This window comes from Melospiza melodia, chromosome 2, assembly GCF_035770615.1.
Source record: "Melospiza melodia melodia isolate bMelMel2 chromosome 2, bMelMel2.pri, whole genome shotgun sequence".
In the NCBI taxonomy this organism is placed as follows: Eukaryota; Metazoa; Chordata; class Aves; order Passeriformes; family Passerellidae; genus Melospiza; species Melospiza melodia.
Window position 1 is genome coordinate 70,482,387 of NC_086195.1, and position 25,303 is coordinate 70,507,689.

General features: G+C 42.8%; 1 protein-coding gene across 1 annotated transcript in view; it reads right to left on the reverse strand.

Moving 5' to 3' along the window:
* Positions 1-25,303, reverse strand: part of ME3 (malic enzyme 3) — a 118,236-nt gene that overhangs the window by 40,091 nt on the left and 52,842 nt on the right. Inside the window, exons 2-3 of the mRNA XM_063148817.1 lie at positions 14,013-14,146; positions 12,496-12,645 (exon numbers count right to left, since the gene is read on the reverse strand). Of these exons, the coding sequence (XP_063004887.1) occupies positions 12,496-12,645; positions 14,013-14,146 (284 nt within the window). The remainder of the gene's footprint in view (positions 1-12,495; positions 12,646-14,012; positions 14,147-25,303) is intronic.

Here is a 25,303-nt window from a genome sequence, read left to right on the forward strand (position 1 = left end):
AGACAAAGAAATCATGGCACATTTGATACCTAGAGGAAGTGGTACTAGATATTAGTGATGGCTTTTTGGAATAACATTTATTATTTTTTACAAGGACTTGTAGTGATAGGACAAGAGATAATACCTCTTTCAAACTGGAACAGAGCAGGTTTAGATTAGCTATTAGAAAGAAATTGTTTACTGTGAGGATAGAGAGGCACTACAACATGTTGCCCAGAGAGTTTGGGGACTTGCCATCCCTAGAAGTGTTCAAGGCCAGGCTGGATGGAGCTTTGAGCAATCTGACCTAGTGGAAGGTGTCCCTGCCCATGGCAGGGAGGTTGAAACTAGGTAATCAATAAGGCCCCTTTTAACCCAAACCATTCCATGGTTCTATGATTCTTTTAGACATTTGGGAAGGAATTAGTTTTAACAGGTCTCAGATATTAGAAAAAAAGAAATATCCATTAATCCTTTCATTCAGTAAGAAGTTACTTCATCAAAAAGGCTAAGCAGTGTTCCCCTTTCTGACAGTCCTGGTTAGCAATGCTGACTTGGGAGCTATTTCCCATTAGAAACAGCAGTGGAGCCAGCAGTGCTATCTCTAAAGCGCTATTGTTTGTTTACAGAGAATGTTCACTCCCCAAGCACAGAGGGGAGTGAAAAACATTATGCAATCCATCCTCACAGCTCTAAATCTCTCCTCACTTCTCTCCTACCCAGAAGTCTCTCCCTTTCCTAATGGCTTTTCCTTGGCAATTACCAATGCTCCTGTGGCTATGCTGGCAACCCTCCTGGTGTAGTCTTGCCCCACTGCTGCCTCTGACATGAAATTGAACAGAAATCCACTGCAATCAAATGCAATCAATGCCTTTGCTTCATCAAGCTCCATGTAAAATCTCTTTGGCCATTGCTGTGCTCTTCTTCCAATCTTGTCCTGTGCTGTGGGTTTGGGCAGCATTCCTATGACTTCAGTTATCTGTTTACATCTATAAAATTAATGGCCTCTTTACACTTACCATATATGAGTAACATATATGTTACTCAGCAATTATATCCACCAGTATTCACTGGTAAAAAGCCACAGAAGAGCAGAACAAATGATGGCACTGATCACTGATGTCTATACTAGCATGAAGCAAAAGGACATCACTCTTTGATTCACCTGAACTTCCCGTACAGGCTGAGACTAAAGATGCTTGCATATTTATGATCTGTGGAGGAAAAGAGAAACCACCAGAAGGATGTCAAAAGCTCCTAAGTTGACAGGACTTGAAAAACAAAACCCCTCCCACTCAACTATTGCAGCTTCATCCTTCTTCTCCTTGCTCACTCCTCCAATGGACCTCTCTCTGAAGAATAAGATACTCAGTATTTGCACAGTGTGATCCAATATTTACTGACACTGCAATGGTCAGGCTTGCTCAGGGTTTGCAAATTCCACATGCTTCCTGCACAGAGATCAGGCCATCAGCCTTGTTTATTCACAAAAGAGGTGTCTTCTTTAATGGGCTACCAGGCTTTGCCTTATGTAACTCCTTGTTCCTGAGAAGAGGAACTGATGAAGGAAATTGGATTAAAATGGTAGCTAAGGTCCCTAATTCTCTAGATACTTCCAGCCAGCCAAGGGAGGGTCCTTCCAAGGAGTCTGGCTCCCTGTGTGTATGCTGCCATTGCCGTTCAGTGAATTGCAAGACTAAAGGCAGCAAAAATCAAGCTTTGTTTGATTTTCTTTGCATTTATGACCCTCTAGTCTGGTTGCTATGAGGGGAACTTGCTGCACAAGTGAGGAGATGATAAAAACTACCGTGTAAGTTAATGTTAAGAAAATGCACATACTCCCAATACTTATATCAGACAAGCAGGCATCATGAGCAAGTGCTTCTATCTGGATAGGAATGGCTCATTCTTGGAATACTAATAAAGGTTAAGCATCTCCACTTACAACCTGAGGGTGATGAAATTCTACTCACATAAAAGTCCTTGAGTGTTTTAACTTAATTTGGCCTGGTTTTCCCTTACAAGACATAGGAAGTGCATGGGAAATCATTACTTAAAAAAGCTACAAACAAAAGAGATGAGTCAGATCTTTGCCAGCATCCCAGCCTGCACCAGGCTGCCGTTGGACAGTCATGAGAAAGTTGTGAGACAGCAGCCAGAAACCTACAGTGAGCTATAAGGTTGGACAGAACACAGCTCTGACAGGCATGGCACAAGCTGACCTTCTGCAGTGATCACAGCCATTCCTTACACAAAGGCACGATGCTCTCAAAACCTGGAACAAGACTGTCTCAGAGCAACACTGAAATGCACATGTCAAAATTATTTTCACAGTGAAGAAATGAAAAACCAAGTTGGCTTGTCAGGGTGGAGGGCTGCTGACAGCCACTGCACGCCGCTCTGTGCTCTCTGCAGTCTGGCTGAATGATGCCCCAAACCTAGCTGACTGGTGGGTGTTTTGGCTGCCCAAGGCTGCAAAAGGGACACATGCAAGGGAGGGATCAGCTGATGGACTTGGCTTTTGTTGCATACTAACCACAGAAAGCTCTCACTACTTTGCCAGAGGAACAGGCTGCAGGAGCCACTCTGGATTTAAGGCCAGTCTGTGTTAGAGATGAAATAAAATGTGGTTACAGGAAGGGTCTACATTTGGTTTATTTTCACTTTCAAAACTCATCTACAAAACTGACAGATTGAGCAATATGAGCCTTTAGGGACATTTCCACCAACTGCACCCCCACTGTTGACTTTTTTTTTTATTCTGGTCTCTGCCAGAACAGGACAAAAGGCTTCAGAACAACAAAATAAACTTTGAAATTGCTTGGCTGTTTTAGGGAGCTTAAGATTACAAATGCCTGTGGGCTACAGACTTTGGAGAGAAACTTTGTGCTAGCATGCACTGATTTGTCTAAATACAGTACAATTAATCATCAGATCGGACAAAATCTCTGTGATGATTCATTAGCTTTTTTTTTTTTTCAGATTTTTTTATAAAGGCCAGGAAATTTTCATTGTTTTAGGTAATTTTCTTTGTAAATTGTAGGCTGCTGACCAGTACCCTGTGGTAATAATGAAAAAATAATAGAAACCAAGCACAATCAACTATTAGTGAAATCTATACAGAGACTTACAAGGCAATAAATCTATAATTTAAATACAGTAAGAGATTTCATTTCAAATTATCTGCAACATGAATAATTTCATTACTACTATAAATGTCCTTGCTGTTATCACCATATATTTTAGGTAGGAAACCCAAAATTCAGTGTGGAAGCCAGAAGATGCTGGCTTCAAGGTGCAACAATGAAAGATTCACTATCCACACTGGGAAATCTCCATGATCCCAAGAGATTGAGAGCTGCTAAGCTGTAGAAAACTGTCAAAGATCGGGCACAGGGAGATTAAAGTGAGCACATATGAGTGCAAGCTGTAGCTCTCCCCATGCTCTGGCACAGTCCACTCCCTGCCACAGCAGGAAGGTCCAGACCACAGCCTAAATCAAAGCTTTTGGATCCATCTCCTATCTGCCAAATTATTAACACCCACCACTATTTTTAGCAGGGCCTTTTTTCCCAGGAAACAGGCAATTATCCTGTGTCCTCTCATACCTGTTAGCCCATTTCAACAAATTTATCAGAAAGGCAAAGGCCTCCAAGATGTTTGTTCCCATACCCTTTAATGAAAATTACTGTTGAGATAAAGAGAAAAGATAAAGGGGTTCATGCCCTCACCACTCTGGGGAGGGGAACATAGACCTTACAATGACAATTTTCCTGACAGCTGCCCAAAAACACAATTTGCAGCTGCACACAACATGTGCTGCTTCCCACCTAGTGCCTACTTTAGTACCTACTCAGCCCTTGCTAACAAAGCCTTAGAGCTCTCCTGGGCTGCAGGAATAAACAGAAGGCAGAGAAAAGGAGGAAAAAGGTGACTGTAGAGGGAACCAAATGAAAAACCAGAATGGTTATGGGGCAGGATCAAAAAGGTACAGATAGGAAATCAGAGGGGACAGCAAACAAAGCACTGAAAGCTGTGCTCACTGCTCCCTAAGGAAGAGGTGAGGGAATGGGAGGAGCACAAGGTGCTGTGGGGGGCTATGGTGAAGCACAGGTGGATGTGAAAAAAGGATGAAGGGGATGTGGAAAGGAACAGAAGGTTTCACAGATATGAAATGTTAGGGGACAGTGGACAGAAACCAGGAGGAATCCCGGATTTATCAGTTCTGCTAGTCAGGCATCAGCCTAAAGAATGAATATCCATTCCTAGGGGGAAGCTGATGGAGAAAGACCAGCTCAGTACTTGTTGTTATTGGTCATTATGCAGCAATGTGAAAAGGCAAGAGGGTTGGAAGCAGGTCCCCAGTGGATCTCTGCTGTCCACATTCTAGGATTAAGGCACGAGGCAAGCAGACCCATGTTGCTCTTGGCTTGTCATGAGCTGCTTTTCCCTACTGTATTCTCAATACTGGATACTCTGGTTGAACCAGAGAACAGCCAAGTCATAGCATAATTTGGGGATTAAATCCTCCTTGTTTTAAAATTAAAACTTGATAACCCCAAATTTCCCAGTGTCTTTTCCAGCAGTGGTGTTACAATACTGTTTAGGAGGGCCTCCGAGGAGGTCTGTGTGTGTGAGGGTCAGGCTGCTGGAGCCAAGGACTGGGTAAGAGCCAAGCAGGTCTGCAGTATGGGGTCTGACTCTGGCTAATCCCAGATGCCCCTTCTTGCTAATGTGCAGGAGGGAGAGGGAAAGACCAGACTGCCTTCTGTCACCCACAAATAAATTTACAGATGCAGTTTGGTAAAGACCAGGCATTGAAGGTAGGCATAAGTTTCCACCATCCAGGGATTCCACCAACCAGCAAGAGTGGGCATTTCCCAAATTCAGTAACCTTTGCTGCATTTAAGGTCATCATGCTCATGGGGTTTGATATTCTTTGTTCAAAAACAATTTCAAGTGTACGAAAATTTGACTTGGCCCTGATTTTCCTCTGCCTTTTTGGAGTTTCTGTCCTACACCTGACTGTGTGCTGGATCCTGGAAGTATCTCAGTATAACTGGAAGATTATAGGATTACAAAGAGAAACAGGCTGAGATGGTCAATCAGTGCTGTTGCTCAGTTGATTTTGACCAAGGAGCCCTTATCTGTTTCACTGCTAAGCACACAATGTATTCTGTTTTACTTGATAGTGCAGAGGTTAAGGTGGGACCGAAAACCCCTGGGAAGTTAAATTAAGTCCTACCCTGATTATATTTCCTTCCTGCGCTGTGCAAATTCTTCCAGGACCCACACCTTCCCTTTTAAAATACACTGCAGGGAGTCCCAAGAATGATTACAGAATTAGAACAAAGTTTGACAAAGAAAAGAAAGATTATTTTGACAATATTAGAGAAATTAGCTTCCAGATAAATGAAATATAATTGCTTTTAGTGAATCCATCTAATAAAAAAAAATCTAACTTTTGCCATAAATTGCAGCAAATACAGAAAGTAACGGCAGCTTTTATATTAATTCTTCCATAATCAGGTCATAGAATCTTAGGCTCTTGGAACTGTTTGGTCTGAAGGGGACCTTAGAGATAATCTAACCATGGCAAACCATCTAATCACGGCAAACCTCTTGCCGTGGGCAGGGACACCTTTTCCTACACCAGGGTGCTCAGAGCCCCATCCAGTCTGGCCTTGAACACTTTCAGAGACAGGGCATCCACAGCTTCTCTGGGCAACCTATGCCAGTGCCTCATCACCCTCACAGTCAAAAACTTCATGGATCTGACCTAACCCTACCTTCTTTCAGTTTAAAACCACTGCTCCTTATCCTATTACTACATGCACTCGTGCAAGCCCCTCTCCAGCTTTCCTGGAACTGCAGGTGCTGTAAGATGTCCTTCCCTTCTCCAGGCTGAACAAGCCCAGCTCTCTCAGCCTGTCTTCACAGGAGAGCATCTCCAGCCATCTGAGAGTCTTTGTGGCCTTCTCTGGACTCTCTACAACTGGTCCATGTCCTTCTTGTGTTGGGGGCCCCAGGGCTGGACACAGCATCCCAGGTGGGTCTCACCAGAGCAGATAGAGGGGAGAATCATCTCTCTTGCCCTGCTGGCCACTCTGCTTTTGATGCAGCCCAGGACACGGTTGGCCTTCTGAGCACAATCCATGCCTGTTCCACAGCCCAATGGATACTGCTGTGCAAGGTTTTCAGGACAGTCAGCACCATTTCCCCTCAAATTTACATCCTGGTATTCATTATTCTACATAATTCTTCTCCCTCCTCCCTGTCTTTGGCATTTTTTGTTTGAGGTGGGGTTGTTTCTTGTGGCAGCAGCACAGATTTATGCCAGATCAAAGGAGAACACATTCTCTTGTATTTCCTTCACCAGGTCAGCCTCTTTCTTTTGGACAACTCCACCTCTTCCTTCGAGCTTCTCCTGGTAATTTAGGGAATTTCAACAGACTTAGACCTAAATCACCTCTGACAGGAGCGGAAAGCCTGACCTTCATAAATTAACGTGAGATTTGCTGTTAACTTCTGTAGGCGTGACGTTTTCCTCATGCCCATGAAAGTTTATCATGGTTGTTAGAGCCAGTGCATACACATTTTTCTTAAAAATGTGAGGAAAAGAGAGAGAGAGAAAGAGAGAAGACTGGAGACATGGAACAAGGAGCACTGACTGTTTTTCTAATGAAAAGATGGAGCTAAGTCCCTTTTCACTCCCTTTTTCACTCATTGCAATGTAGGAACCGTGTTACAGCCTCACAACACCAAGAGTGTCCATCCCATTCCCCAGCCTGCATGGAACTTCAGAGCAGGACCAATACAGCAGCTCTTCTCTCTGTATGCCCACAAACCAATCTGTGCTTGTCTCCACATTTTGAAAAACACTTCAGTGAAGTGGGAACAGAGAAGGGACAAGGATGGGGTACAGCACACTGAAAAGGCTTGCCTGAAGAAAGTGGGGGGAGAGAGAGCAGTGGGAACCTTTGAATTACTTTGCCAGCTCTCAGAAGTTCCAAACAGGCTGAGCCATTTTCAGCAGCTTTGGGCTCCCTCTGCATGAACTACTTTCTCCTCACCTATTCCCAACATGGCCTTCACCGCCTCATTCAATAATCTTGTCCCTTACCAATGACTGTCTCCCACCCATGTGTCCTGACAGCCTCTTCAGGCCTTCCTGGCTACTCACGGTCTCTGTGAGGGTTTCCACATTCACTCTCTCCCCTTCAGTCAGTCACAAGACCAGTCTTTGGCTGGCTGTGGCAATGTTACCCAAACACACTGTTAAACACATTCCCCTTCTCATGCACTGACTTCAGCTGCCTCTGCAAGAAGGCTGAACCAGGCTGAGGGGCAACAAGAGAAGTTATGATGACTGGTGGTTTTACAAGAAGTAGAGATTGTCTAAAGGGGTTACAAAACAAACTTTCAGGACAATAATCCAAACCCCAGTCTTCCCACTCACTTCTGGTCTCCAATGTTTTATAGAAGAGGGAATGGAGACAATTCTGTGGTTAGGGACATGTCTGTGGGATTACCACTTATGTTCTAATTCCATTTGACTTGGTCTTAAAGTGTCCAAAAATGACAGGTAACTTTCTCTCTTTCCCTCCTTTTCCGTCTGCTGCTCAGACAGCACAACACCACAAAAAATAGTCACTGATCAGAGCCAGACCTGCTGACAAGACAATTCTGTAGATTGACTGATGTTTCATTTACTCATTTTTCATCAGACACACAGATCATTATTCTGTCAGACCTAATTTTCACACCATCTGCATCCTGTTAGCTTTCTCCAGGTTCAGCTTAATCCCAACATGTTTTGCATTGTTCTGCAAGCAGTTCTCAAGGATATTTATGTTTATAGGAAAAAAAAGTGAACTTAGGCAAGTTTTTTCTGTCCCCATAGCCATTCTCCAATGGTAATACAATCACCTTTTCCAGCCCTACTCTCAGGGGATGCCAAAAGCTTTTGAGGAGCAGTTGACAACTTTTTACTTTCAAATACCACTGTGTTTATGAATTAACTACTGTCTTGAGAGACTGTGGTCTCATGCCACTGTAATAAACTACCCCTCACCATCACAGAAGAAATAAACCTCTAATTCCATGCCCTAAACTTCCTCTTAACTATCTTTTTGTGAAGATACTAAAATGATACTTTCAAAGGTACTGTCACAATTAAAAAAAGATCCTCAGGCTTAAAACATACCTTTTAAATAGCATTGCACATGTTCAGTCCTGTGTTCCATAAGGACCCCCACAGTACTCATTAAGTGCATGTTAAAAGAGCAAAAAAATCGAAATACTACTATGCACATTTTTTTGTAGAGGCTTTGTATGCTTACTCTAAAGCAAAAACGACTCTCAAGCACAGTCTGAAAGCTTATAGGGGTGGTAGAAGCATTTTCTAAGGAAATGGTGACTCTGTCTGTTAGCAGGATCAAAGAACCAAGATTCCTCCTTCCTTCCTTCATTTAGTGTCTCAAAGTTGCAAGCCCTGCTCTGTTATATTTCATTGTTTCCTTCTAGCAAACTTCTGATGTGTATGAGGGGTTCCTGAACTTTGAAAAGCAAACACTTCAAGGCACGTCTTCCTTGGATACCCTAGGATAGCCTGTCATTTGCTTGAGGCCAGTTTTGTTATCACTGCTGCTGAATGTAAGCAAACCTGCTCTCCCCACTCCTTGAGCAGCTTGCTTCGGCTTCAGCACAGCAGCACAGCTCCTGTCCAGGTGGAAGTGAATTGGCTGTTTGGATTACTGCCAGCCTGGCCCAAAAAGGACTTGGATCTGCCCAGATTTATCCCTGAAACATCATTACACAGCAGCATGGACATCTGTAGAGGCACTGGAGTGATGGGAGGGAGGAGTGAAGGATGCCAGGGCTGGATTGCAGGAGACAGTCTGCAAAGCTGCACATGTGCAGACATAGGAGCTGAAGCTGTACAACTCTGCAAGAAATCTCCCTTAAGTCTGAATCATCCTTGATCATCCTACACTGCAACAGATATATTCCTTATATGGAATAAGTCTTGCTACCTTGGGACTCTTTATTTTCAGTCTCATCCTTTGGCCTTGACAATGTGCAAACATCTGGGTCCCCTCACCACCTTTACAGAACTTGCGAGTCAAAGAGGACAATGGATTATTGCAACAAAACTGCAACCACAAGACACAAAATGAGGAGGAGCATAACCTGAGAGGTCCCAAAGAAGTGAGCATGTTTGCCTATCTAGTCCTATACTCCTCCTGTTACTGTCCACAGCTGCAGACAGAACCTGTGCTTAGGAAGACTTCTCTCTGGACATGTTACTTTTCTTTTGTGCTTATTTAACATGGTTTGACCATACAAAAGAGATTGTGACAGGCTTCTTAATCATTACTGCAGTGCTATTGCTTAGTACTTTAACCTGTACTTACAAATTACATAATAATTTATATTTCTTATTTCAAAAAATCAAAATACAAAATGAAACTGTACTTTAGCCTGAAGGCTGTAATGCTTATTACATGGCTTTAAATAAACAAATATTGTTAAATCACCAGGGAGCTGGCTGGAAAACAAGATAGGAAAAATGTATTCAAGATAGACACTTTCCAGCAAAAACTGCATAGTTCTTAGGCAACAGTGCCTGAATGTAATTTTTATAAATGTTATGGCTCCACCTCTATTTCAGTCATTTTAAACCTCTGAGGCTTAATCACAGTGAAAGAAGTCTGAGGTCAATGGAAAAAAAATCCTGCCTGAAGGATTTAAAGCAAGTAGTAAAGAGAAAGGCAGTAGGAGTTGGGGAAGGCAGAGAACCTGCTGGGGCATCAGGAGCTATGCCTTCAGGCCCATCAGAAGAAGTGGGGAAAGTGTAGGCATCATAGATAAGCATGAGAACAGCTGAATGCCTAGAAGTATTTTTGTTCCTAGCAGCTCTTTTCTAGTGTTAAATATAGAAAACCTGTTCATTTACACTGCTGGCTGGATAGCTTTTTGAAAGAAAGGAACACCAGGTGTCTTATTCCATTTGGAGCAGATAAATCTGCTAGCAGGGAGTATATGCTGGAGCCCTGACCTGGAAGGAGAACTCTGTCCACTGGCCCCATAAAAGTGCAGGTTAGAGAGATTTACCCTTTAAGGGTTTGTATATAAAGACTAAGAAAGGGAAGAGAGGCCTTGAGTCCTGCAATTACAACAGTATCTGACAAACAAAGCCTGCAGGCATGTTAACATAGATAAACATGCTCTGATGAAGGATTCTGAGAGAAGCCCTGCTGGACATCTTGGGACTGTTTTTAGATGCTGTTGTACAAGAGCTGCTTTGTAAGAAAGTTACATGCACTGTGATCCTTCCAGGCTCAACCTTCTAGTATAAAGCCAAGCACTAATGGGGCTGAGAAAGATCCCAGCATGGGGAAGAAGCTGACTGCATCCAAAGGTTGCTGCTGCTGTGGCCACAGACAGACTGCACAGTAAGCTGTGCTATGTGGGCTTTGCTACGTGGGTATCCATGTTGGAGCACAATGTGGGGTTTTAAAATGGAGATTTTAGCAGAAGTATTGGCCTCCTATCTTGAACTATGTGTCTTGCAGGCCAGCTCCTAAGGTACATAATACGCTCCAGGACAGAAAATATATCCTCCAAGACAGTAAGAGTCAGATTGAAAGAAATAGCACATATATACACTTCCCATTTTAGTCTCATCACTTTACACGATATAACAGCTCTTTTATTTTCACAATAAAAACATTAGTCTACTAAAACAACTTGATTACATCCAAATCTGAAGCTAGGCTGGAATTAATTCTCTATCTTCAGGGAAACAAACTCCCCACCACAGGAAATCCAGTGTACCAAGGACATGGTCGTTTGCTCTTTCCTGAAGAAGCCATAGGCTGGAATCCAGAACAGACCCAGCCCAAATTTAGCAGCAAAACTTTTGGAATATGAGAACAGACATTCCTATCACATTAGTAAAATAATGTGGATTTAAAACATGAGAAAGACAGGAGCTACAGGAAGGGGAATTCTCCAACAGAAACAACTGCAGAAAGAGTTCAGCATGTGGAAAGACATCCCTGCTTTCCTGAAGATAACAATGGATGGAAAATAAAAGAAGCAAAGCTTCCAAATATTGTTTTAACTTACTGCAAGGTAAAGGCAGCCAGGAGGCAAAGACACGTGGGTGTACAGCAGCAATTGCTGCATGAATATTGATTACCTGAGAATCAGCAGCTGCTGCATTAATATTGATTAGCTGAGAACCAGCAGTGTGCCCTTCTCTGCCTGACAGTTCTCACAGCTCCTGGAGACACAATCTGGGCTGTCTTATCTCTGATACCTTTAACTCACGCCCAGAAGAAGTTAGTGTCCTCCCCCCATAAAAAATGCAGATCCTTCTCTGGCTTCCTCATACACACTGAGGAGGAGGAGGGGATAAGATCAAGGCTTGGATAGATGAATGACTTTTCCACAGCCCAGCAGATCCACAAGTTGCACATCAAGGCCCAGAACACAATTACCTGGCGCAGACATGGGCCAAAAAGCAGTCATGAGGAGCAGTTCACATGAAGGAATACACTGGCTTTATTGGGAGTTTTCATCACAAGAGGGAAGCAAGCATGTTTGCCAATATAATCTTATACCTAAAATACTATTAATTATCTTGTCTACACAGCCCTTACCTCTTTGAGGTGTGCCTCAGGGACCCCCCGTGACCTAGAGTCAGTAGAACTTGCCTCAGCTAACCCATCTGTAGCACCACCCTCAGCTGAAACTGGAGTCAAACCTCATGCTTGTGAAATGCTTTGAAAATGATATTATTCCATTCCTTAACTTTGCAAATTTCTATTTCAAAAGCTTAAATGTTCATCTGACTACTGGTACATTTCAAGGACCAAAAAATTTAAAAGCCTACAAAGAAAACTGAACCATACCATTGAATTTTCAGGCTAGGTTAAAATGTACTTCAAAAAGCTAACAAGGGATTTATCTAAGCATTAATCATTAAAAAGAATTATGCAGAATGGGGTCTTCCAACATGGTACAGCGTGCTTAATGTTGCATGAATTTATACAGTGACTGTTGTGAGCAGAGAGGGAGGCACTGATGCAGAGCATCATCTAAGATGATTCTTGTGGGGTAGTTTGTGGAAGTGCACACAAAAGTTCAAAATCAGCACAATGTATCCAAAACCCAACAATTACTCAAACAGCATTGCAGAGGGCACTCGGTGCTCCTGAGACAGCAGATGGGGAGGGGTGCAGCCCTAAGTTCAGCAAGCTGTTTGGGGACTGTACAGCACTGTTTGAGAACAAAACCACTCTGTTCACTGTTTATAGGAAGAAGTCAGGGCTATTCTCGACTCCCCAACTCATCATCAAATGTACACACACGAAGCTGCTGGCTGGTTCACTTTTTGATGAGGGATTGAGTTTTAGATGTTTTGGGCCACCCACATAAAGATGGTGTCCATACAAAAGAAACATTCACATGAAATGAAAAAACTGCAAACGCAGTCTCTTCACTCACCGTGGTCTCCTGAAAGCCAAACCATACTGCTGACAAGCCAGGCCAACTGTTGGGGTGTAAACTATGGGCATGAATTTCTCGATATCAGAAGTCAGCAGTCGATAAAAAAGCTTCTCATTTCTGTCTTGCAACGTCATAAGAATAATGTACCTTTAAAGTAATAAAAACAAGTTACACATCAGTATTTATGGTAGTTCATAGTTTCACAACAAGCAGTCATTGGCTCACTCAGTATGCACTCAGTTCTCCCAAGCCCTGACACTCCTTTGTGCCACATCATGAGCAAGTACTTGGAGTAAAATTTCCCAGAGGGCCTGGTCAGCTCCACCACCCTCAGTGACAGCTTGCAATGACTCACCAGGGCTGGGTGTCACACCCATGCACAACCTTAGAATTTTGAAATTTGCATCAAAAGGCATCACATACAGCTATCAATACAGAATTTTCAAGATTAACATGGACATTTGTGACACAGAAAAGCCAGTGCAATTGGTCTACAGGATAAGAGTCCTACTGCCTCAGTCCTCAGATCAATGGAGGTGAGGTGCAAACCCTACTGTTTGCAGCTGAGAGAGACGGAGGTGCAAACCCTACTGTCCTCACAGCAGGAAGCAAACAGCATTTTCCATCAGTAACCCTGATGAACAATACTGGATACAATGAAAACTCGAAAGATTAGCCAATACAATATTGCTTCTGTTTTTTTTTTTTATTTTTTCCTAACACACTGTCAGGTTTTTTTTCTGTTCTTCCATCCAGTGTTTTAGTGAATGTATTGGGGAGCACACAGAGAGGTACATCAACTACATGTGTTCCCTCTACCTTCAGTGCCCTGCTTCTTTCTTGCAGCCAAAGTACACCAGAATTCTCCAAAACTAGAGTGGTAGAAAAAAGTAACATCAGTGACCTGTTGGAACAGGTCCAGAGGAGAGTCATGAAGATAATCAGAGGGCTGGAGCACCTCTCCTATGAAGACAGGCTGAGAGAGTTGGCATTGTTCAGCCTGGAGAAGGGACAGTGCTGGGGACATCTAGCAACTTCCAGTATCTAAACAGGGCCCAAATAAAAGCTGGAGAAGGACTTTTTACAAGGGCAGGTATTGATAGGACAAGAGGGAACGGCTTCAGACTGAAAGAGGGTAGGTTTAGATTAGATATTAGGAAGAAATTTTTGAGTGTCAGCATGATGAGGCACTGGCACATGTTGCCCAGAGAAGCTGTGGATGTCCCAGCCCCGTCCCAGCCCTGTTCAAGACTAGATTGAATAGGGTGTGAGCAACCTGGTCAAGTGGAAGGTGTCCCTGCCCATGGCAGGGGGTTTGGGCTTACATAATTTTTAAGGTCCCTTTAAACCTGAACTACTCTAAGATTCTGCTGCTGGAGAGTATGGAGAGCTGGAAAAAAGTGACTCAGAGGGAAACATGTACATTGAAGCAGAATCCACAAGTTTTCCTCGAGGCTTTAAAGAACAGAAAAGTAAAGAGGAAAGGGAGAGGAAATAAGATGTTTTTGACATACTTGTCTAGATCATTAGATTGCTTTTCAAAGTTTTTTATCACACGAAGGAGTTGAACATCTTGGCTCAGGAAGCAAGGAGGAATGAGGCCATGAATTCCCAGCTGTAGCCTTTCTTTAAGTGTAAAAGCCATTCCCTGGGAAGAAAAAAGAGAGGCACATTCAAGTGGCATAATATGCACTACCAACTAGGATATCCAAGAAGAAAGCAAGCAACAGTATGCAGCCCCTGTGGGCCTGGAGGCAGTCCTGCCCCACAGGGAGTGTGGGTCCAGACCACCCAGACCTGCAGCTTCTGGATTTGCTGTCCAACACCAGTAATGCTGTAAAGACTCACACTCTTTTGCCATCTGAATTTGGTTTATTTCTATAGTGTTTTTACACATATTTTCAGTGTTTCTTTCACTTCATACTCTTTTTATGATACTTCATTAGCTCATGCCTACTAGTTTCCATGGCCTTCCTGGAAGCACAGTGATCATACTCCTTTACAAATCCCACAACGTGTAGAATCATGGAAGCATTTAGGTTGGAAAAGACTTAAACTTCATCAAGTTCAACTGTTAACCCAGCACTGCCAAGTCCACCTCTAAATTATGTCCATAAGCACATCTACATGTTTTTTAAACACCTTCAGGTATGGTGACTCCACCACTTCCCTGGGCAGCCTGTTCCAATGTTTGACAACACTTCACATGAAGAAATCCTTCCTAGTATCCAATACAAAACCTTCTTGGTGCAATTTGACACTGTCTCCTCTCATCCTATTTATCACTTGTTATCAGGGAAAAGAGACTGACCTGACTACAACCACCTTTAGGTGGTTATAGAGAGCAACAAGGCCCCTATAAAGCCTCCTTTCTCCAGGATAAACACTCCCAGCTTCCTCAGCTGCTCCTCATCAATTTTGTGCTCCAGACCCTTCCCCAGCTCCGTTGCCTGTCTCTGGACACACTCCAGCCCCTCAGTGACTTTTTGGTAGTGAGGGGCCCAGAACTGGACACAGGATTGGAGGTGAGGCCTCACCAGTGTCAAGCACAGGGGACAGTCACCGCCCTGCTCCTGCTGGCCACACCAGTGCTGATCCAGGCCAGGGTGCCATTGGCCTTGCAGGACCCAGCACTTCACTTTGTTGAACTTAATACAATTTGCCTTGGCCCATCAATCTAGCCAGTGCAGATCCCTCTGCACAGCCTTCCTGCCTCCATCAGATCAACACTCCCACACAACCTGCAAGTGGTGCAGATGCTGGCAAAAATGTTTGTAAAACCATCAGCAATACCAAGGAACCCATGCCAGGACAGAGGGAAGGACTGAAACGAATTTTCCTGTTTGCCAGATCCATGCTTTTTACATACATGCTGTGACACTCCTTTAATCAGAAAAATGTGCACTAGCACAAATTAAATGAAAAAAAGTCTTCATATATCTTAGAAAAGTTATTCAGCCTCCAGGATAGCTGAAAACAATCTTTATCTCACAAGCATTCTCATAGGACTTTTCTGCTCTAAAATAAGATAGAGTCAAATATTTTCAAAAATTGCTGTAAGAGCATAGCAGAGAGAAACTGTTCCTCTTCCAGCCAGCAGATGAGGAGTCAGCAGTTGCCTGGGAGGCAGGAGGCCAGGATTCTGCTGCCAAGCCCAGAAACAGCATTGAGCCCTCCATGGTCGTTGTTGAACGTTATACCCAGGACATGTCTGTTTCTGCTGAAATGACTGACATTTCTGACAGAAATTTCCTTCCTGGACAACAGCAACTTTCCCTCAAATGAGTTGCATAGCAGAACTGGTACATTCCCACAAGATAAAGTTTGAGTTTTTGTAAGTCATCATTTCTGAATTAAAAAAGAGGCAATAAGTTCTCATCAGAAAACTTGTAATCATCTGCATTCTCCAGGCTGGAGACTTCTGAAGTACTAGACTAAGATCAACACTGGACATCAGCTCAGCATCAGTATTTGGCTTTACATTGGCAATATTAGACCACAGCAGGGAAAATACAGCTACTGTGAATGTCTAAGTTTATCTACAATGAATGGGTAAAAAAGAATACTATTTCAAACCATTTACTTCCTGTGACCTTTGCACATGGAAGACAGATAATGAGGGACAGAAATATTTGTCAGTAAATACTCTACTTGCTTGTCTAGAGAAAGTCACATCAAAGATTGGCCAATCAAGGTTCAGACCTGCCCCCTGCTCATACCCTAGCACAGAAATGAAGCAAGCAAACACAGTAAACCAGCAGTGGTTACTCTTCAGAAAAGGCAGAAACACAGTATCATAGCCGTTTCTGCATCCAACCACTCAAAATCTTCTTGTGGTAATTTTTCAATAGGAAATAAAGTCCTTTCAGTGATTTTCCACACAATAAAACAGTGAGAAGTTTTAGTATTTCATCAAATGATCACACATCCAACACAAGAAAAACTTTCTGCATTTCAGCTCATTTCTATTCAAAAAGGTACCACGACGCCTTACAGAAACAAGAGCCTGAATGGCCACTACAGTAACCCTTTCTTGTTTTCTGTCTTGGGCTCTGCCTAAATGACATCTCCAACCATTCCACAAGACCAGGAGCAGCTCAAACTTCTCCAACAGCCCAAGCTGTTTAAACACAACCACAGTTGTGCTGTTAATAGTCCCAGGCTAAACATGGCAAGAGCGACTCACAACATCTCTAACTCACTGCCTTTACTGCAGCTCTGCATTTATCTGAATGAGCTATACCAGTATAAGCATCTTCATACTGGAGCAATTGCAGACACGTGTGATGAGGAACCTGCTGCTTCCACAACCAGTTAAATCTCCAAAACACTTTTCAGTACAGAGCTGGTCCATCATCCAGTGCCTCCATGGCAGGGGTGGGAGTGGTACAGAAATTGCCAGCTCTAACATTAAGGTTGCTTTCTGAAGCTTCTGTGAAAGCCCAGGAGTAGGACCCCATGGTGAGGTGGTTATATTCACTGAAACAGCACAGCGTGAAATGAATCTCGAAACACATTCTGCCCCAGATCAAAAGCTCAAATTCACTGAGGTATTGCTATGTTTAAGATTAAAGCTTTTAGAATTGTTTTTTTTTTTTTTTTTTTTAAGCCTGTCTGAAAGCCATATTGTACCTCTCTTTTTCTGGTCTTGAAAGGTCTAATGATTAGATGATGGGCCACAACCTTGCAGAGCTAAAGCCAGGTGCTGCAATTCAATTTTAAATGTATTGGAAATGAGTTGGCATGGAGAGGGCAGATGCTATGTCACTAACCAAAAACAAAGGCAAAAATATCAGCTGCCCACCATGCTTCACGCTACATGGAGGCTAAGTGAGGGGTTTTGTTCTGAACAAGGCTTGCTGCAAATAACCTCAAATGCTTCTGTTTTCTTACTGCTGACAGCACCAAGACTGTTACGTGGCAGGTCCCTCTGTGCAGTTCAATCCTATAAAAGCCACTTACTTTGTAAACTGAAGGGTGAAGCCAGTTCACAGATAATGATTAGTTTTATCACTGCCTGCACTTTATAGCAGTGAGAAGGGGTTGTTTCACTCATGGCTGGATACAAGCAGGGGGAATGCTGGCAAGGCTTGTGTTTATAATTTACTCGTTATAGATCAGCCTTCGGTAAGTGGGAATAAAGACACAAATGACAGTTCCTATGGTATCAGAAAACTACTTTTAATGTAATGGGCGCCTAATCAGGGGCTGAATTACTCTTTACCTAATGTAGAACATCCAGAGTCCAGTTCCTCCAGCTCCTGAGCATTTTTTTTGGAGCAAAGCTTTGGCTTACTGCATCTATCCATATCCCTGTGCTCTAGAGAGCAATGAACAGCCACAGCACAGGGAAGGCTGTGGGACTTCTTGGATGGCCAGTCCAAGGGGTTCATGCAGTTTATACTGTCCCAGGCCATTGCCCTCTGTGACGCTGGGACTCCAGCTGCAGTTCTCAGGAAACCTTTGGGACCACATCCTTCATCCATGCAAGCGAAAGCTGGTTTGGCAGTCTCTGAGCTGAGTAAACAAGTAAACATCCCCAACCCTTTGGCAACAGTCCCTGCAACTGGGAACTTCCTAGTCTGACTAGAGCAGAGTGCTGGAAGGGCACACTGGGGAAATACAGACACACAGGGATCACCACTGCAAGCTGCAAGAACAGGTGCAGTTAATCTACTTCTCCTTTACAACTAGTATGTTAGCAGCCAGGCTAAGAAAGACCTAACAGGGAACTCAACAAGTTTATTCTGTATAGATTTTTTTCCTGTAATGTATTTTCCATATACTCCCATAATGTGTTTTGCACCTGTCCAGTTTTATGGTAGGGATGTACTTTGACTATCTGCAAGCAAAAGTTCCTTCCATAAGGGGTTAGCATCAGAAGCTAAACTAATCCCCACTGAGACTGCACATGGGCTGGGGAGCAGAGAGCAACAGCAGAAAACATCCATTTTCTACAGGGAGAAAGACTTTTCTACAGAGATCAGATCCTACAGTGACCTCCTTAACTCCAACTGACTTGATAAGCTTCCTCACAGTGTTCCTTCTCAGCTACTCCAGCTTCTCTTCCTGGTGTGGATGGACTGACAGGTACTGAACTCCACCCTGGGAAAAGCTGTATTGAAAATATTTGCAAAAAAAAGAGTGAGGGAGGGACATCAGAGTGGCAGTTCTTTGTTTTCTCCTTTTAAGTCTTGTAGCTTCATATTACCTTTTATTTAAATGTATTTTGCTCTTAAGCTTAGGAAAAACCCAAACCTGTGATGCTTTGGGGTATGGGGAAGACACCTCTGAAACCTGGAAAGAAGAATCCCCTCTGTGTCTTCTCAGCAATTACTGCTGGGCAAACCTTTTGTTGACTCTTCTCACACTGCACTCTTCTCCCAGTGCCTTTTCCTCTTTCTGAGTTTGCAGTTACTGGTTGAAAAATCCCTCACTCTCAGCCATCGCCTTTGTCACAAAATGATATAATAGTGGTTTTCTAATCCTTTCATGTTGTTCATCCTTCCTCTTCCACAGGGCCTGGGAACAATATTAAAAATTCCAAGACAAGGGTAATTAAGCAACTCAACTTTGTATTCATTTTAATTCCTGGAGAACCATCTTTAATGAGGTCCTCTAATTCAATTACAATGTAAGTTGTCCCTACTATTAATGAGGTTTTACCAGCGACTCTTTTCTTTTGTGCAAGTAACTTTTTTCACTGGATTACATTTCTATTATTCTTCTCAGTGACTTTTGATTTACACAAATGTACGACTGAGCAGAACTGGAAGATGGCAAAGCCCCTGTGCCAGAGGGACCTGATCCTGCACAGTTTCATCTCACAGAAGTAACCACTTTCCTGGTGAGGACTCTACTGCTGCAAGATGTGCTAGGTTCCCAGGCAAATGCTGCAAAGCTCGCTGTTCTCACGTGTTGCAGGAGGTTTTCTTCAATAAATAAAACTCGTAAGGGAAATGTCTTCAGGGATTTGTTCATTAATCCATAGGAAGAACTGAAGTGCCAAACTCCTCAAGCCCTGCACTGTGATTTCAGACTGCAGTGGTACAGCTCTATTACCAAAGTTAGTTGAGAACTCATTATGATTTCCTGCAGTTTGTCAGCTCCAGGGCAGCAATTCATCCTCCATATCAAAAAAATAAATGAATCTATTTGCTACAGACTTAATGTGTTTTGTCTGCAAGTAAGTTTCTGTTGCATTGAGAAAAGCAGATTTTTAAAAGATGAATGACACAAAATTCCCCAAAGAACAGCTTGTTTGGCACACTTGCTTCTTCCCACAAAAGCAATGTTAAGATCCTCACAAAGTTCTAGCCAAGCTAATGGGAATATTTCTTTGGCTCTGTGGAGAGAAAGATAAGTCTTTTGATTTTGACTAGATTCACAAATGTGTTTATATGTTTACATACAAGCTTCAGTGTCTTTTGGTAAAGGAGAAAAGTTAAATCACTTCAGGGAAAACAAGACTACCATATACAGAAAAATGTGTTGGCATGGGGAAGAAAAATCCCAGAGAAATCCTGAGAAATTATGAAGAGCAATAGAGCAGTGCAGAATCCCAAATGGTGGGGGACACATGGTGCAGGCAAACAAGTGAGTACAAGACCATTCCTGCCTGGATCAACCTAAATTATGAAGCACTTGTTGGTTTCCCTCTCATGTGTAGCAAAATATTGCAGACAAGGGTGGCCTGATGGAGTAAGCACCAATGAGGACATCAAGTTTTGGGCTACTGCCAAGCTGTTGGGCAGAACCCTGAGGGAAACCCCAAATTATCAGTTCCTCACCAAAATATCCCATGTAATCCTGGCACACAGATTCTGGTGGATTGCCCCTCCTAAATCCAAAGCAAAGGAAGACTCTCTGGTACCTCCCCTATTAAATTCCCTAAATAATTCCACATCAGTTTTACACCTACAACTGTCACAGCTTTTCATGCCAATTAGTGAGTGAAACAAGCTAGTCCAGGACAGAAACCTATCATACTCCACAGGCCCATGTCTCAGCTAAGGGGGAAGCTATTATTTCTCTTCATGAGGAAAGGGGGCAGGGTAAAATCAGTTTCTGCAGGCAGTTTGCCAAGCACTAACCCAAATATTTCAGTTACTGTGATGTTGGAGACACTTTTCTCCCAAATATAATGTTGCCACTAGACAGGAAGAATGCAGCACAAATGACAATGCTTGCTTTCCCAAGCCTGTGAAAACCACCCATCATCATCAATTTGAAAGAGCAAGTATGTCTGAGAAGAAAGATCAAGGCAATCCTAAGGTTTAAATGTGATCCAAAACATTAAGAAAATACAGTTTTAAAAGCCAGTTTTACAATGTCTGGAAACTTCTCCCACTGTACATGCAGCTGATCATGTGAGTTGTGGCTGCATACAATTTGTGTCTGGTGCTACTGAGAGCACTAACTTCCTTTTGAAGTCCCTTTTGAGTAAATCACATAAAATGAGACTTTTGCACTTACTGCTTGCACACAAACTGCACCATGCTGTAGGTCTGGAGCGTGGGAGCCGATCTGCAATTTGTATCTCTTTGCTACTGCCACCCCAGCAAATGGGGCTGCTCCAAACATAGGCTGCAGCTGGATTACAGTTCATGGATAATTGCTGATGCTGTATTCTGTTAAACAACACTGAAAAACATTGCTTCAGCCATAAAATTAGCTGTTTCACAAGAAAACAGCTTGGATGGAAGCTGAATCTGAGTGAAAGTAAGAGTAGTTTTGTTACTGACTGTACCGGAGATATTTTCCCTGCTGTAGCATTCCAATGTCCTTGTCACTGTCCTCCTTCACATGCTGCTTCTACCAAAGCTCTGTAGAAAGGAATCATAGCAGCAGCTTCTTGAGCATTACCAGATGCTCTTTGCACATCCTTGTCTAATCCAGGAGAAGCAGGCTTGGCTCCTGAACCAGGATTTTGATAGCTGTGCAAGGAGATCTAACACATGTCAGCTTCAGAACATTTGAGATGTTTACAAAACATTCAGATACCCTCTCAGATAAAGGATTCTAGAGAAATGCAATGCTGTCTTTTAAAAATCAGGAAATCAGGAACAAGAGAAACACACAAGGCTCTAACTAAGAAATTTGCCATCTTAGTAAAACAAACACACTAGAAAAAACACCCTGAGCTCTCATTTAATGATAAAACCACCACTCGAAGGTAGCTAAACATGCAGGTAAACAGAGAGCACCCCACAGGAAATCTATGTGAGCCTCCATTTCCTATTGGAGTAATTTGCACAACTTTTGTTTTTCCCTAGCTGCTTCTGCAGTCCTGCATGGCAAGGTCACTGATGGACTTCAACCCAGGCAGCTTGTGCTTTCAACAGAGAAACCATCCCCCAGTGCAGTGCCCATTGGCACTGGAACACACCAGAGGCATACAGCAATCAAGAGTGTCCAGCTTCCCTTTGGAGATCTTTGTGCAGTCCTCATTTGGAATCTCACCTTAGAATTTAGCTGTGCTCTGTGCCATGCTGGGATTTTTCTTCCCGCTTCTCACCCTTCCAGAGATTCAGCCTTCCAGTAATTCAACCTTCGTCTCTCAAGGCATTAAGCTAGTTGCTTTCTTCTCTTTACTCCAGCATTTCTACAGCTGCATTTCACAAAACCCCTTTATAAGACTGACAGGTAGCTAAAGGTTTATATGCACATACACAAATGTGTGTGTGTGTGTGTGTACATATATACAAACACTTAGCCCCAGTGCATGTTCTTTTCCAATCCAGCTTCCAGCCAGTCCCAAATGATCTCCATGCTGACCTCAGGGGCCTGTCTCTTTGCCAAGCACATGTTTTTCCTAAGCATACATGGGCCCTCTAACTGTCCAAACTACTTTTGGCACCACCAGGAGAGTAGCTGGCCTATCATGACTCGCTAGGACTCATCCCCTTGTCCTCCTTGTCTGAACACTTTACTTCAAATTTTTTATTCCTTTTAATGCATAGAGGAAAAAGGAAGATGCATGAAGTGCTCTCATACATGCAGTCTGACCCTCTGTCTCCAGCTCTCATCACCTCTGTGTGCACTCTCCCTGCTTTGCTTACTGACAACTGGATGTGAGCTGTTGCTAAATCCTGGGCAGCTGAATGCTCAGCACTTGGCACACCTGGCCCTGACACCAAAGCATCTGGGCTGCAATTTCTACAGAAAAGCAATGCAAAAAGATACATCCTTTCTATCAAACTTCCCCTTCAGGACCTCTAAATATTCTTCCAATTATACAGTCCTTTTATTTTGCACTTTCTTTGCTCCTCAAAATTTCAGTCCTATTATTTCCATATGGTGTGAGTACACTATGTCCAAATATTCCAGGTGACAAAATACCACTAATTTCATACCAGTGTTTTAATTTTTATGACTTTCTCAAGACTCAGCTTAACCACTTCAAGTTTCAAAAGCACACACTGCTCTATAAACTATAAATCAAATACCTAATAAAGCTCCTGAGATTTTTTAGAAAGAAAGAAAGTTCAAAAATAAAACTCCCATCCTCCTCTTCCAACTGTTTTTAATCAAGGACAGTATAAAATAAGTTATCCAAATTCAGAATGAAAAAAAAAGAGAATGCAAAATTACTTGGAGATTAAATTTGAAGATTAAACCCCTTTTGATTCCTTGAACTGTCTGACAAACATTTCTGTGGGACAGCAATTGCAGCAAGATGTTATGATATATTTATGTCGGTTTGTAACATGCGTGACCACATGTTGGTCAAGACAGCTGAACTGTTCATTATTGCTAGGAAGCTGTAAATCACCCCTCTGGCAAACCTTCACATGAGTTTTGAAATAAATTGGTTCTGTTCTTGGTCCCATTAGATGCTACAGCTTGAAATGCAAACAATATTATTGTTGGCATGGCTGCTGCCTGTCCACCTCAGCTCATATTACTCCAGCCTGTCCTAGCTCAAACAAGTATTGTCCGAGGCCAAAGCAGCGGCTTCCTTCCTCCAGCAGAACATCCATTCCTCTGTACCCAAAACAATTTGGCTAAATGACACAAAGAAGCAGCGTGACTGCAGTAAGGGTAACAAACAGTCCAGGCTCTTGGAATAAACAAGTGTTATCCCAAAATAATTTGATATATGGGTGATCAGGTAAAGATTATGGTTAAAGCATTGATTTTACTCGTGCACCTCAGTCAGGAGACACCAATCAAACCTCCAAACCTGCTATTCAAAGTGGGGTTTCGACTTAGTAACAGCTGCCTTGCTAAAAAGAAATGGTGCAGTGTGGGGAGTATTGGAGGCAGAGCCAGAGTCTGCAAATACTGGGAACGCTGACATGATTTTTGCTCATGGCCTGCCATGAAAGACCTGTAAGCAGGGCATATCTTTGGGAATAGACCCCTCAAACTCAGGTTTGAGACCAAGGTTTTGGTTCTCCTCTGCCTGGCATCACAGTAATGCAGCAACATCAGAGTAAAGCAAATGTAAAATAACTTTTAACTTCTCAGTGTTTGAAATAAATGAAGGTCTGGATAGCCAGAGCCAAAAAGTTGGATGGAGACCTTATATTGACCTTTAAAAATAAAAAAGGCACTTATAGAAAGGATGAGGACAGACTTTTTAGTAGGGCTTGTTGTAATAGGAGAAGGGTTAGAGGTTTTAAACTGAAAGAGGGTAGGTTTAGATTGGACATAAGGAAGACTTATTTTAGAATAATATTAGTATGTTTTACAAGGGCATGTAGTGATGGACAAGGGGGAATGGCTTTAAAATGAAAGAGGGCAGGTTTAAATAAGATACTAGGGAGAAATTGTTTCTTGTGAGAGTGGTAAGACACTATAAGAGGTTGTCCAGAGAAGCTGTGGATATCCCATCCCTGAAAATGTTCAAGGCCACTTTGAATAGAGATTTGAGTAATCTGGTCTAGTGGGTGACATCCTAACCCATGGGAGGAGATGATCTTTGAGGTCCCCTCCAACTCAATGAGTCTGTGTTCTGGGGAAAATGAGGCTACAATTCACCATCAGCATGATTTTGGCAGTTGTCAATGGCTAGATGGAGTTTTATAATATCCAGCATCTTCCTCCTGGGCCTGAAACTCAGATGTAAGAAGTTATCATACTGTCTGTAAAATCGGAATTAGGGAACACTCCTGAAGTCGTAGGTTACAATTATATTTAGCACTGAACAAAACCCAACAAGTCACACTCTGCTTTGTCACTCCTCACAATAAAAGCATGGTTGTCAGAGTATGTGTCCATATGGAATGTCTTTTGTGTGCTTACAAAAGCTTTGTCTTCTGTCCCATCAGTACACAGAAGTGCTGACTTTTCCATGTCAGTCATTAACCAACATGACTTACTTTTTGGCAGTGTGTCTGACTTGCTGCCACACAGCAGCATCCCTTCCAAACCCAGGAAAAGAGGTTGGCAGTTTTGACTGACTGATCCATCACTGATTTTGATGAACTAAGGATTCTTTTGGAGGGAAGTCCTGAAGCTGAGCAGCTGAACCGTTCTTGAAAATGTGCATACAACTGCATCAGCAGCCTCTCAAGTAAATAAAAGCCATAGGCTGGACAGAAGTCCATGGGCCAGAGAGATGGAATTCCAGCCCTGATGCTGGTGTGGGCAAACAGAGAAATTGATTTTTTGGTGCAGCTTTCTAATAGTATACAATGGTCAGGAGAAAGCCAGTGGGATATTTCAGCCCCCCCAGCAGGGTCAGCACTGCCCCAGGAGCTGCCTCTTTCCAGAGCCCAAGGGGAGTTCCCGGTCACTTGGATGCAAGCATTTCCAAGCTCAAGTGCATTCCCATTCGTAGAGCAGTTTCTACTGTGTT